The sequence below is a fragment of the Microcebus murinus genome, chromosome 29 (assembly GCF_040939455.1).
Source record: "Microcebus murinus isolate Inina chromosome 29, M.murinus_Inina_mat1.0, whole genome shotgun sequence".
Taxonomy (NCBI): domain Eukaryota; kingdom Metazoa; phylum Chordata; class Mammalia; order Primates; family Cheirogaleidae; genus Microcebus; species Microcebus murinus.
In genome coordinates this window covers 300,833-316,540 of record NC_134132.1, presented here as the reverse complement: position 1 = coordinate 316,540, position 15,708 = coordinate 300,833, and the positions used below count along the sequence as shown (strand labels likewise).

Sequence of the window (15,708 nt, the reverse complement as noted above, 5' to 3'; positions counted from 1 at the left end):
CAAAAATAGAGACATAGATGAATGGAATGGAACCGAGACTGCAAATATAAAACAATCTACCTACAACCAACTGATCTTTGACAAAGAAAGCAATGTACACTAGGGAAAAGAAGCCCTATTCAATAAACGGTGCTGAGAAAATTCAATAGCCACATACAGAAGACTGAAAGAGGATCCCTTCCTCTCACCCCTCACAAAAATTAATTCAAGGTTTGTTTAATTTTATTTTAAGCCTAGTTTGTATTATAATGTCAAATTCAGCCGTCAGGATTACTTTAAACTTTCTTAGGGTATTTTCAGATTTGCATTGTTTTTAAAATACGTAAATACTAAGAGAACATTCCATTTAATACCATTTTTATTAAATTAACTTTGGAATCAAAAATCAGAGGGAAGTCCTATAGTGAAATCACACATTTACTAAATTCTGGATTCTGTGTTTAGTGTCTCTACATATTTGTATTTTTAAATTTTTCTCTCATATGAGATAATTCATTAAAAGAAGCAGGCAGGTAATGACAAATAAACATTTTAATGATGCGCGAGATCCGACAATTGCAGTTTTAATTTTCTTGGATCATAATGACGTGCAAGTATTTTGGGCCCCAGTAGGCCAATAAGTAGAGCTCCATTTGGAGCCGTGATCAAGATGGCTAAAAATGCTATTGTCATCACATTCCTTGCATATGATTCCAAGTGGGGTGCAGACACTCTTGCTGTTTCTAGAGCCAGAGGACCTAATACAGCCTGTATTTGGTGGGAGGTTAGGGGGTGGAGAGGGAATGGGGCATAAAGAAAAATATTAAAATGTGTTAATATATAATAAATGTATATTGCTCTATTAAACCAAATCTAGCACTAGATTATTAGGAAAAAACACAAGACTAAAAGTGCTGAGTATTTTCCATAAATTACTCACCAACTCTATGTTCTTCCTAGCAAATATATCTGGAGGAAGAGTGTAATAGTGACAAATTAGCATGCAGAAATTTTGGAGCTGATTCTGCACTCTTGTCCTCTCAGCTTTTCCCTATTCAAATACCTCTTTTGAGTGCTCATATTACCCTCAGAACATCAGTAGTCCTAAATGAACCAGAGTTTTGCTTAGTTGCTTTTACCATGTACCACTAGGTTCTCGGCTGCAATATGACAATATAAAATACTTAGGTTTCTTATGGTCTTCTAGCATTTGTTGCTTTTCTCATTGTTCTTCCTACTTTCTGGGCAGCATGTTATAGCAGAACTGAAAAAAGGTTTGGAATCCAGCAAACTGGGTTTGAATCCTGTTTTTGCCACAACCAGGTTAGTGGTCTTGTGCAAGTGACTTAAACTCTCTAACCTTCTAATCACTTACTTGTAAAATGAACAACAAAATACTTACCTCACTGGGTGGTTGTGAGGATTAAATATGAGACTGCAATAACACCCGGCATATAGTAGCTCTTCATATCATAGTAACTTTCTCTCCCCTGATCCACTCCTCATCCCCTGCCAGTCAGGGGATGAATTATTTTCCCCAGTTATCTTCTATCATATTTATTTTTAATAACATAAAGCAATTTCTTACCCATCCTCTTTCTAAAGAATCTTACAGTTTAGAAGAGAATTTGAGCATAAAAGAACTGCCAAAAAACCATTGACTTTCAAGACATGATGATGATAATAACGGTGAAACTAATAACAATATAGAGTACCATTCTTAAAGCTTTCCATTTATTAACTCACTTAATCCTTATGACAGTCCTCTTACGTGAAGACTACTACTAGTCAAATGGTTTCCACCTAGTGAATGAGATTTAATATTATTTCTTTAAAAGAATCCTATTAGCAAACTGATCTTACGTTTGTGAACTAAGCTCTTTATTTATCCTCTTAATATCTTCCATTTTTTCCACTCTAATTTTCATCAGTGTTTCTAAACTGAGGAATAAGAGAAAGAATTGAAGCATAGCCAATTCTATTTAAGCAGCAGAGAACAGAGGAAGACGATAAAAGTGAAAAGTTCTTAAATTTAAATTTAAAATATTTGTTGATCCAAGTCATTTAGGACATTATCGTCATCTATTGTTGCTGCTGTGACTCTCTAGTTGCATAAATAATTAATTTCCAGCTCAATATTCTTTATGCAGAAGACAGCATGGACCCAAGTAGACAGAAGCAGGCTGAAGCAGAATAATATTGCAGGACTTGGGTGGGTGGTCTCTTTTCTTATACCACTTTTCTTTTTTCCTTGATTTATGAAAATTATGAAATAATAAAACAAAATTGCAAGTGTATTGTTGGAAGGAGAGAGAATAGAGGGATGATAGATAACTCCTTTTGTAGATTTATTATTCCCTACAGTAGACATTAAAGACAAAAGTTATTATTTATATATATATATATATTTTTTTTTTTTGAGACAGAGTCTCGCTTTGTTGCCCAGGCTACAGTGAGTACCGTGGTGTCAGCCTCGCTCACAGCAACCTCAAACTCCTGGGCTCAAGCAATCCTCCTGCCTCAGCCTCCAGAGTAGCTGGGAAGGCACGAGCCACCATGCCCGGCTGATTTTTATATTATATATATTAGTTGGCCAATTAATTTCTTTCTATTTTTATGGTAGAGACGGGGTCTCACTCAGGCTGGTTTTGAACTCCTGACCTTGAGCAATCCGCCCGCCTCGGCCTCCCAGAGTGCTAGGATTACAGGCGTGAGTATTTATATTTCTTGAAGGTAAAACAACATGAAGTGAGCACCGCCATGTTCCAGAGACTGAATGTGCTTAAGCACTTTACGTGGATTATCTCATTTAATCCTCACAACACCACAACGAAATAGATACTCACAGACCTCATTGTAAAATGAGGAAATTGAAGCACTGAGAGATTAGGAAATAACTTGCCTAAATTGTAGGGAAGTAATACGGTATTTTCTAAGAGGCAATCTGGTCCCATGAGCTTGCTTTTCTAATCATGATAATAGAGAATTTTGTTGCATGGAAATTTAGGAGCTTCTGTTTTGGAATAACAAGAAAAGAATCCTAGAAAATTAAGGTATGGTGCTGCCAAGTTAAACAGTCTAACAATAAACAGCATTGTCCTTAAGTAGGAGGAGAATATCATTGAATAACAGGGAAAAATTATAAAGACTCATTAATTCATTCATTATTGTAGGCATATTTATGGTAGATGTGCAATGCATATTTACCTTCTGTGTGCCAGGCACTCCGTTAAGTGCTAGGGGAAAGTAATAGAAAAAAATGCAGACACTGTCCCTGTCCTTCCTATATAGTTTATTGTGAGGATTCAGTCATTAATCAAATAGTTAAAAACAACATATGTACGTTTGTGTGGTGGAGTGAGTGATAGGGGTAGGAAAGGTGTTTTTAAAAAAATCAACGTGTCTCTACTTTAAAATCACAACATTTGACATTCAGTAAAATATAAAAATTCCAATATTGGGATATATTCTTATATTTTGGGAAAATACAAAAAATATTTTTATAAATTTAGGAAGGATTTGTTGTTAAAAGTATACATTCAATTTCAGAAGAATTGCTTTCAAAACTGAGGTTTAAAAGTTTACATTAATTTTATAAATAGTCATGATCAATCAAAAATTTTAAGAGTAAGGCTAAGAGCTCACATTTTGTGATTAGTGTAATATACTTCATTTAGAATTTTTAAAAAATCATCAAATCTAAAATATTAGAATGACTTAATATATTGTTACCTGGACTGTAGCTTTGGGCATCCATGATAAAGCAATAAATATTTTCTCCTTAGAACTAAAACCAGCAAAAGACATCAATACATAAGTGGTTAAAATTCGAACACATAATGCTGAACTCATTGTAGCAACACAAATGCCTACAACAGATACAAATAAACATAAATAACAAAACATTGGGATGAAGTGATTCTTTATACCTAGAGATACGATTTCTAAACCTTTTGAAAGTATTTTAAAGCTATTGCCTCTTTATGTCTTTATTTTTTAAGTAAAAATAATAATTATAAAAAATACAAGTATGAGTGAGGCTTCTAGAAAGTGCAAGACACTGCCTGATGGTGGAGGTACAACGAAAAATAAGACAGATGACATTTGTTCAGTTCTAAACTAATAGATGTTTTTGGAATACTTTTAAATGAAAGTATTCAAAATGTACTGATGGTATCTAATAGTTTCCCTTTGAAAAGAAATCTTAGATCCATTTCCTCAGATCACTCAGGGAAGATAGTCAGTATTGTCTTTGTTATTAAAAATAGTACACAGTGAAAGGGAAAAGCAAATATATGCTGCTGTGTCAACATGTGTTTCTGAAGGTCTTTGTTATCATTCAAAGATAGATTGTAAATAAAAATTAAAATGTTCATAGTTTTCTTAAATATTTTTGAACCTTTTACTTTTTGTGCTCTTATTCTTACCAATAGTATTTGGTTCAAGAGCTGAAACAGATACTTCTGATCCAACTAAACCAAAAAGAAGTGGTTGAAAAATATTCCATGTATTCGCAAGAATTTTCTGGACTCCAATCTGTGGAAAAGATAAATACATTTATAGTTACTGTGGCACATTAAATTAATTACATTTCAGAAATTTAAAGTCACTTTAAAAATTTTTTAAATTATTTTTATATTTTTATTTTATTTTACTTTTTTTTTTGAGTTAGGGTCTCACTCTGTTGCCTAGGCTGGAGTGCCGTGGCAGAATCTTAGCTCACTGTAACCTCAGATTCCTGGACTTAAGTAATCCTCCCACCTCAGCCTCTTGAGTAGTAGGACTATAGGCATGTGCCACCATGACCAACTAATTAAAACATTTTTTTAGAGATGGAGTCTTGCTATGTTGCCCAGGCTGGTGTCAAACTCCTGGCCTCAATTGATCCTCTCACTTTGGCCTCCCAAAGTGCTGGGATTACAGGTGTGAGTCACTGCATCTGGCCCATACTTTTTTTTTTTTGAGACAGAGTCTCACTCTGTTGCCCGGGCTAGAGTGCTGTGGTGTCAGCCTAGCTCACAGCAACCTCACACTCCTGGGCTCAAGTGATCCTCCTGCCTCAGCCTCCCAAGTAGCTGGGACTACAGACACACGCCACCATGTCCAGCTAATTTTTTTCTATATATTTTTAGTTGGCCAATTAATTTGTTTCTATTTATAGTAGAGACGAGGTCTCACTCTTGCTCAGGCTGGTTTCGAACTCTTGACCTTGAGCAATCCACCCGCCTCAGCGTCCTACAGTGCTAGGATTACAGGCGTGAGCCACCGCGCCTGGCCTGGCCCATACTTTTTAATATCTAATAAACTTAAGATATTTTATTTTAGGAGAAATGTTAAAACCTAATTAATAGAAATTGAACAGGTGAATTCTTTTTCTCAAACAGGTAGAACTTGATTTTAAAAAACCCCATGAAACTATAAAGTAAAAAATATCATTTGGTCATTTTGACACAGAATAAATGAAGTCTTTGGAATTCCAGACATTTTTAATAAGAATTTTAGCTTCTGTTTGTAAGGTGACTGAACAGAGACGGAACTGCATCATACCTGATGAGTACATGCTCAGCTCATGCGAACATCTGTGTTCTCAGCAGGGAGTTGGGAAAACCTCCACTCACAATTATCCTGGAACCCAATCTATGAAAGTAAATCCTGATACATCATTAGCTACTAGGAAAACAATTTTGGTTGTCTGTTAGGCCTGCTTCCAAAGGACCCATGTTGAATACTTCAAAGTTACTTTTTCCTTAAAACTAAAGCCAAGACATATTCAATTCTTATTTGGTTGCCTGTTAAGCTTCCCTTGCTGGGAATGAATCCCTCCCAGTGCCACTTTCCCTACTAAAAGCTACAGGAAAGCGCTCTATTGGCATAACACTATTCCGTCTCTTCTCTAGGAATTTGTATGAAGGGATTTTAGTCTCACTCTGGGCTTATCTACTTTTTTACAGAAGATACATAAAAACTTTGATTACTCTTGCTTAGGGTATAAACTATCTTCATAACTATTTCCCTTATGACTGTGTTTTCTGATTGTTATTTATAAAAGTAAAGTTAAAAAAAGGGAAAACCAGCATTACTATATCTTCTTTATAGCACATTTTCCTCTTTGATACTTTTAATCTTTAAAACCTATTTATTCTAGTTTGTTTTATTTTTTTATCATTTAAAAAAGAATTCTAGTAGTTTTCATCTTATTTAAATGAATGCATTTTGTTCATTATTGACCATTCAATTTCTTTTATAATTATAATTATATAGAATACTAAACAAAATGTGATTTTTGGTTAGGAAAATTCTCAAGCTAATTCTAAAATTTATGTAAAGGCCGGGCGCGGTGGCTCAAGCCTGTAATCCTAGCACTCTGGGAGGCCGAGGCGGGCGGATTGCTCGAGGTCAGGAGTTCGAAACCAGCCTGAGCAAGAGCGAGACCCCGTCTCTACTATAAATAGAAACAAATTAATTGGCCAACTAATATATATATAAAAAAAAAAAAAACAATTAGCCGGGCGTGGTGGCGCATGCCTGTAGTCCCAGCTACTCGGGAGGCTGAGGCAGAAGGATTGCTTGAGCCCAGGAGTTTGAGGTTGCTGTGAGCTAGGCTGACGCCACGGCACTCACTCTAGCCTGTGCAACAAAGCGAGACTCTGTCTCAAAAAAAAAAAAAAAAAAAAAAATTTATGTAAGAAAGAATGTAGGCAGGAACAGTCAAGAAATACTTTAAAAAGAAGTATAATAAATAAGAGGGTTCCTTCTATATTAGATTTTTTTTTTTTTTTTTTTTTTTGAGACAGAGTCTCGCTTTCTTGCCCAGGCTAGAGTGAGTGCCGTGGCGTCATCCTAGCTCACAGCAACCTCAATCTCCTGGGCTCAAGCGATCCTCCTGCCTCAGCCTCCAGAGTAGCTGGGACTACAGGCACGAGCCACCATGCCCGGCTGATTTTTATATTATATATATTAGTTGGCCAATTAATTTCTTTCTATTTTTATGGTAGAGACGGGGTCTCGCTCAGGCTGGTTTTGAACTCCTGACCTTGAGCAATCCGCCCGCCTCGGCCTCCCAGAGTGCTAGGATTACAGGCGTGAGCCACCGCGCCCGGCCTATATTAGATTTTGAGATATAAAACATCAGTGATTTAAAAGAGTAATATCAACATAGGAATAGATAAGCAGAATTAAATATTAATAGGTTCTAGAACTTATCTATATGTGTGAGAATTTAGTTCATGTTAAAATAGGCATTTAAAATAACTAAATATTAGCGGATTAATCAATAAATAATTTGGCAAAAATTGACTATCTAATATATACACATATATGTATGTACATATCTATTATATGCTACTATATATGTGTGTTTATGAGTACATATACACATGCATATGTATTTATGTATACCTTTATATCACAGCTTTTACAAGCATAAATTCCAGATACATTAAAGAATTAAATGCAAAAACAAAATAAATTTAACAATGACTAAATTATTAGATAATATAGAAAATATTATCTTTATAATGTTTATAATCTTATAATATTCAATGAGGAAGTCCCTAAATAAGATGCAGTATCTAAAACCAAAGAGGAAAAATTAATAGGTTTGGCTATAGGAAACTATACTTCCATACAGAAAACACCATAAGCAAAAGTTATATGCAATACACACAAAACAAAGGATCAGTAGTGCTAACATATAGAGAAACTATATAAATGAGAAACAAAAAGGCAAATAATCCAATAAAATAGGCATAGATTAATAGGTAGTTAAAAAAGAATATGTGAAGATTGTTCATTCACTCAGGAAGAAAAAAAGAATATATGATGAGAAGCTTAATCCACTATTAATCAGAGAAATTTAAGTAAAGAAAAACATAATATACTTGTAAGAAACTATGTAAGATTCGATGGCTGAGACCATCCAATACTAAAAAGAAAAAAAAGAAAGAAAATAGGACTAGTGATAATACCAGTGTTGTGGACAGGCTGAGTACCAGGCACTCTTCTACACTGCTGACAGGAGTTTAAATAACTAAAATATTTTGAAAGGATAATTTAGTAGTACTTATCAAGATAAAAAACAGACCATTTCTTAACCAAGCAATTCCATTTCTAGGAATCCATCCCTACAGAAGTACTTGCACTTATGCAAAAAGACACATGACAAGAGTGTTCATGGCAGCACTACTGCAATAACAAAAAATGGAAAAAATATAGATGTCTACGAATAGAGGACTGGTTAGTGGGAATGATTAATTCTGGAAAGGGGGTTTAATATTTAGGAGTGGTGTGGGAATAAAGGAATCTTTTACATTTTATTCTATGTTTTAATCTTTATGGTAATATTTTCATGGATTAACTGTAATAACTAAAATTTTAATGAATAAAATAATTAAATTGATAAGTTATATAGTCATATTACATAACACTTGGGAAAAAAGAGAAGGCTGATGTGATAATTTCAACTTCTGATTGCATTTGAGTATATCTCCAGGTGCTTTTCCTAAATATTTTATTTCCTTGATTGATTCATATGATTCCTTGAGGACATAAAAACTTTGGAATATCTTCTTACTAGAATGAGGAAATTTCCTAAATATCCATTCTAGATGTAAAACATTCAGTTATTTTATCTTTAAAAAATAGTGTATTAAAAATATTCACCTTTTCCTTGGACCATTTTTTCCCTGCAATGAAAGTCAACATTAGTGTGCATAATCCTCCAGATGCGTGTAAACCAATACGTTGGCTGCCTAAGACGGCAGAAACACAGATACACAAAATAAGGAATGCTCTCTTTGATGGAAGTTTTTCCTAGAATTAGATGGATATTTAGAAATTAATTTGCATTACATATATAATATAAGATTTCACACTATCTTTTGTTTTTGATCCTTTGATACCATGTCTCTAAATGTTATGTTTAGTAATGTCCAAAATTTTGATTTTCCTCCTCACCAAATATTTTAGCAGACTTGCTACAAGTAACAAAAGTTGCAATTATTAGTTTCATATTCTCCACATCTCTGATACTAATATCAAATAAAATAGTTAAAGTATTATTACATTAACTGTGAGGATGACAATAGAGACCCAAAGAACTTTCACTTCTGTATAACATATATGCATGAATTCTTAAAAATAAATTTTTGGATATCTCCATAGTCAAATAATTGTTTCAGGTAAATTAAGATGGAAATTATAGAAATACAAAAGTAATGGTACATTCTTTAAGGCAGGAAAGGGTTCAATTTAATAGTTTAAGGGAAAGTTTTGGGGAAAAGAGGAGGAAATTGTCAAACATCAATAGGTAATTTAGTAGAGAAAAGGATGGTATAAAGCAGAGAAATACTTTGAATTAAGTACATTTTTCTGATATTCCTTATTTGCTAAATCAGGAAGCAGAGACTTCAGTGAAAGCCAATGACACATAGAAATCACTACTGTGCTCAGTTTTAAACACAGACTAGGCATCTGAGGCTACTTTTGGGGAGAGAAAGTTAAGTATTGAACTTAATATTTCATGGGTCTTCCCAAAGTTCAAATTTTTGAAAGAAATGTCTAATACTACACTTCTACAAAATAGATTAATTTTTTATTTACCTGATCTTCACTTGGGAAATAGTGAACAAAAAATCCCAAAATAATTCCTGCCAGCACACCAATAAATACGTCCCGTACAGAGGATAGAATGTTATTAATTATACCACCTGTAAGGGCACACAGTAAAGAAAACATTTCAGAGAGAAATACTTTCACATGCACTACATATCAGAAAATCAAATCTAGGTGGTCCCCAAAGAAAGGTAAGTATTTTATAGAACAAATATATGAAAATGGACATTTAATAGTGACATATGAAAATATATAGATCTAGTTAATAAATTAAGTGTGTACTCTCAAGTAATCTAATATATACACAACTCAAAAAAGTTCATTGTACAAATAAGCCAAAAACCCAAAGAATTAATAAGCTGCAATGTGCTCCTCTTCTGCACCCAAACTAAAAGATCAGGTGAGGTAGAAAAACAGAGAGAGACTGACAAGAGATGACCTGTGACACTTAGCACATGGCTGAAAAGGACTACATTAATTATTCTTCTCTGATGTAAAAACGAAATAAATGATTTAAACAAAAAAAGACCAGTTTAACAATAGCAGCATAAAAACTTTCATTCTAGGGTCAACCCTAGAAATATCCAAGGGTCAATGAGTTTCTAATATACTTTGTATTCATGCATGTTAATATACTCATGGTTCACTGTAATAAGTTAAAAACAAAAAAAATAAAAAAAACTGATTCTGAGTCATAAAGAAGTTCAATTATACTCTGGGTATTTGACTCGCTAAAGTATCTAAGTATATTTTTACACATAATTTTCTAATAACAATAGTATTAATAGAAACAGAATGTCATCAGCAAGAAGGCAGAATGAGAAGCTCCAACCTTGATTCCCTACAGAGACACCAACTGAACAATACTTTTTGGTATAAAAGCCTTTATGGACTCCATAAACCATTAAGAAGTTTCAGTGCTACATGCAAATGCAAAGCCAAGAAGAGTTGCATTGAACAAGGAAGAAAAGTTGCTGTATTATACTCATGATAGCCTTTCCCAAAGCTGGAATAAGTTGGTGCAACAGGAAGAAAACACCCAATTTGTGGTTTTTTCATTGTGAGGAAAATGGAAGATTAGAACATTTTGGGGAGGTTTCCTGAGGTACTGGTCTCTGTCTCACTTGACTCTGAATCTGCATACTTCGGATTCCTGGGGACCACTGAGAACAAGAGAGAGGTCAGAGACATGTGGCCCCATCAGAGAACATGCAGTACCATAGGCAGACACCAGAGAAAGAAACAGCTCCAGAAAAAGAAACTGGCAAACCTCTCTAATTGGGATATTGCATGTATCAACCAAGAGAAGATGTATCCCCAGAAAAAGTTTCACAGGCTTGCAGAGTCTAGAGCCAGACTGATTGATGAAGGTCATCTGTATGAAGCCAGTCAATAAAGACTGGGAGAATTGGCAGATTTTTCAAATGCCCAAATCCCTGCAAAAAATAACAAATAACAAGGCATAAGAAGAAACAGGGAAGCCTAATGATGAAATTAAAGGAGCAATATAAATTTTCAGAAACTGATCCTAAAGAAATGGAGATCTATGAATAACCTGACAAAGAATTCAAATTAATTGTCTTAAAGAAGCCTAATGAGAACACAAATAGACAACTAAATAATTTCAGGAAATGTTGAAGGGAGTCCTGCAAGTGGAAATGAAAGGGCATTAAAAAGCAACACAAGAGCACAGAAACTATAAATTTCTCTATTAAAGGTAAATATATAGACAAATACAGAATCCTGTAATATTGTAATGAAAGTAAGGAAATCACTTCTAATTCTGGCATAGAACATAAAGATAAAAACATAAAAATTACTTTATTAAACTTGTGAATGAAAATGGAATACAAAAAGATGTAATTTGTGATATTAATAACATAAAGTAAGGAGAAGGAGATGTAAAGGAGTAGTTTTGGGATGTGATTGAAGTTAAATTGTTATCAGTTTAAAATAGATTAACTGTAAGATGTTTAATGTAATTCTATGGTAGCTACAAAGGAAAGTCCTATAGAAGACACAGAAATGAAAATGAGAAAGGAATGAAAGCATGTTACTACAAAAAGTCAATAAAACACAAAGGGAGGCAACAAGAGAGGAAAGAGAGACAAAATATCTACAAGACATACAGAAAACAATTACAAAATGGCCATAGTAAGTCCCTCCCTATCAGCAATTACTTTAAATGCAAATAGATTAATCTGCCAATCAAAAGACAGATTTGCTTAATGGGTTAAAAAATCCAACTATATGCTGTCTACAAGAGACTCACTTTAGATCTAAAGAAACACAAAGGCTGAAAGTGAAAGGATGGAAAAAGCTATTTTGTGCAAATGGTAACCAAAAGAGAGCAAGGGTGGCAATACTTATAACAGACAAAATAGAATTTAAATCAAATACTATCACAAAAGACAAAGAAATTATAGAATAATAAATGACTAGGAAGATATAACAATTTTATATATATATATATATGCACCTACCATTAGAGCACACAAATATACAAAACAAATATTGACAATTGAAGGGAAACATAAACAGCAACACCATAATAGTAGAATATTCCACTTTCAATAATGGATAGAATAACCACACAGAAGACCAATTAGGAAACAGAGGATTTGAACAACATTATAGATCAATTGGACCTAACTGATATATACAGAACACTTCACCTAATAACAGCAAAATACACATTCTTCTTAAGTGCACACAAAACCTTCTCCAAGACAGATAACACAAAACAAGTCTCAACATATTTAAGAAAACTAAATTCATACTAAATCTCTTTTTTATAATAGAATAAAAATGGAAATCGAAACAGAAAGAAAATAGGACAAGAAATAAGCATGTGGCAATTCAAAAATACACTTTTAAACAATACATTGTAACCAAAATGTCTGAAAAATAAAAAAAAATAAAAAAATGGAAAAAAATTAAAAAAATCTGTCATCGGAAGTGGGCAGGTGGAGGGGGAGGAGGGGAAGGGTGTGCACTCACACGGTGGGTGCGGTCCGCACCACCTGGAGGCTCTGGCATAGCGGGGTGGGGAGGGGGGCAGGGGCAAGATATGTAACCCTAACAATATCTGTGCCCCCATAATATGAAGTAATAAAAAAAATGGGTCTGTGATGATTAGTATTAAGTGTCAACCTGACTGGATTGCTGTTTCTCGGTATGTCTGGGAGGGTGCTGCCGAGAAGATTAATGCATAAATCAGTAGACTGAGAGAGAAAACCCACCCTCGATGTGGGCAAGCACCAACCAACTGGCTGTGGGCAAACTAGAACAAAGAAGACAGAGGAAGGGTCAATCAGCTTGCATGGGTTTCTCTTTGTGTGCATGCTCTCCCTTCCGAAGCAGTGTGCATATTCCTCCTCCTGCCCTTAGACATGACACTCCAGATTTTGGCCTTTAGACTCTAGGAATTGCACCATCAGCCTCCTGCAGGCTCTCTGGTCTTCAGCCTCAGACCGGGGGCTGCACTGTCAGCTTCCCTGGTTTTGAGACTTTCAGAGTTAGACTGAGCCATGCCGCTAGATTTTGCAAGATGAAAAAGTTATGTTAAAAATTGTTAAAAAGGTAAATTTTATATTATGTTTTTTACTATAATAAAAATATAATTATAAAAATTGAAACAAATCAATTTAATATTTTCATTATATACATTTGGCTATAATAAAGATATCATTTTCATAAGTTGAGAAAGATGTAATATTCAAAAACAGAACTGAAACAACTATCTAATAGTTGGCTAAAAATAACGTTAGATATTGATGTCTACCATGTTCCCAAATATACATGTATTGAAGATCTCATGTACAGAATAAAACCTTAAATGTCTTTAAAATTTTTAGCAACAGTTTACATACTGATGAGGTAGAAGAGGATTTTCTAAGCATATATGTGCTTGGGTTTTCACTTTCTTTGGTTCCTCACAAATTAGGTTTAGTCTCCATAACCATGCTCCCATAGCACCCTATACCATGTAATATTTATCCCATTTGTAATTATTTCTTTAATATATAAGCTCCTTGAGAACATGGGCCATTTGACCTTGTCTACTGCTGCGCTGGGAAGCAGTAGTTAAATGTGTGAGGTCAGACCGCCAGATTTACATTTTGGCTCCTCTACTTATTGGATCTGTGACTTTTAGCAATTTACTTAAACTTTGTTTCTCAGTTTTCTTACCCATAAATGAGTAGAAAGAGGTATGGAAACAAGAGCAAGTACCAAGAAATTACTTAATAAAAGCTAATGTTTTCATGCAAGATTTATCCTCAGTGTTTGGCACAGTAGCTGGCATAATGAAAGAAGAGCACAAAAAATATTTTTTGAAAGGATGACTGATACCAATCATGAAGGAAAAGATTGCCAGGATTGACAATAAAAATTTATAACTTCTGAATGGCAAAAACAGAGCTACAATTAAAAGACAAATTACGGATGGGAAAACCTATAGAAGAGGCGTGTGGGGATAGGGTCAAGATGGCTGACTAGCCGGGCGCTGTGGCTCACGCCTGTAATCCTAGCTCTTGGGAGGCCGAGGCGGGCGGATTGCTCAAGGTCAGGAGTTCAAAACCAGCCTGAGCAAGAGCGAGACCCCGTCTCTACTATAAACAGAAAGAAATTAATTGGCCAACTGATATATATATAAAAAAAAAAATTAGCCGGGCATGGTGGCGCATGCCTGTAGTCCCAGCTACTCGGGAGGCTGAGGCAGAAGGATTGCTTGAGGCCAGGAGTTTGAGGTTGCTGTGAGCTAGGCTGACGCCACGGCACTCACTCTAGCCTGGACAACAAAGTGAGACTCTGTCTCAAAAAAAAAAAAAAAAAAAAAAAGATGGCTGACTAGACACAGGTAGTATGTGCCTCCTCCACAGAGAGAAACCAGAATAATAAGCAGACTCTCACATTTTGAACATATCATGTAGGAGAGAATGCCAAAATTCAGCAGGAAAGTCATGGGAAGCACCAAAAATGAGTGCTTCAGGGCAAGTTGCCTGGCTGGGGCCTGGCTAAGAGCCAGGAAAACCCCTGAACATGAGGAAACAGTAAGAGGGAAGCCCACAGGTCTCTACTCTCTAAGAAGAAGTTTTATGACCTTGGTAACAAGAGAACAATTTAACCCATGCAGGTCTCAGACCTAACATAGGGGGCTGCTTGGAGATTGCACACAGTCATTGCTCCAGAAGGGAAATCCACACAGAATCCCACAGGCATCTTGGTCTGGAGCATCTTGAGCTGGGTACCATTTTGAGAGCTTAGACACCAAGGGACTGTGGGTGTACCTGCAGCCACTGTGTGGCTTCAGGGAGGGCTGGGGAAGCCCAGGCACTCCCACATGCCCGTGGGACAGTTCCCACTACCACCCTGCTGTGGGCTGTTGAGACTCAGATGTGAGGAGATAGCACTTTACAATTTCTCACCCATGCTTCTTGCCTGGGTGGAGCCCCAGCTTTTCTAGATGCAGATCCAAGGTGCCATTTTGAGAGTTTGACACTGGACTATACCCCACCTTCAGAGTGAGTTTAGGCTGTTGTGACGGCGTCCTCCACCTGGCTGGGGAGTGGCAGAGAAACCAGGCTTTCCAGCACACATCTGGGATGGAGCCCATCATTCTGCAGCTGGCTGCCGTGGAAACAAGTCTCAAGCAATTTGCACTCCCCCAAAGTTTCCTGCCGCTGCAGCGTGTCTGAGAGAGAATACCTCTGGTCACATACATGGTACCATATCGGGAGTTTAAGGCTGGGCAATGTCCTGCTCTTGGGCTGAGTTTGGACTGACCCAGCTGCAGCTGCCACCCAGCAGAGAGACAAGGGGGCAAGCTCTCCTACACACACTTATAGCAGTTACCATTGCCTTGCTATGGGCTGCCATGAGATCAAGATGTGAGTGGACAGTGTTCCCCCAGCAACTTACCCAGCTGTTTGCCTGGAAGGGGCTCCAACCTCTCTGGTCACAGGCCCAAAGCACCATTGGCATTTTGGCAGTTTAAAGCTAGGCAGTACCCCACCCTTGGGCTGAGTCTGGGCTGAAATAGCTGTAGCCCCACCATGCTAAGGATGAATAGGGGAGCCCATGCTCCCCTAAGCACACCTAAGACAATTCCCACTG

General features: G+C 36.0%; 1 protein-coding gene across 8 annotated transcripts in view; it reads right to left on the bottom strand.

Annotated features, from left to right (window-relative positions):
* Positions 1-516: 516 nt before the first annotated feature.
* LOC105874811 (sodium/hydrogen exchanger 9B1-like) overlaps positions 517-15,708 on the bottom strand; it is a 99,479-nt gene continuing 84,287 nt past the window's right edge. For all 8 annotated transcript variants that reach the window (XM_012770940.3, XM_075998604.1, XM_075998606.1 and 5 more), the window contains 5 exons: positions 9,580-9,686; positions 8,641-8,790; positions 4,407-4,515; positions 3,712-3,848; positions 517-747 (listed from right to left, as the gene is read on the bottom strand). In XM_012770940.3, the coding sequence (XP_012626394.1) occupies positions 532-747; positions 3,712-3,848; positions 4,407-4,515; positions 8,641-8,790; positions 9,580-9,686 (719 nt within the window). In that variant the 3' untranslated portion in view covers positions 517-531. The remainder of the gene's footprint in view (positions 748-3,711; positions 3,849-4,406; positions 4,516-8,640; positions 8,791-9,579; positions 9,687-15,708) is intronic.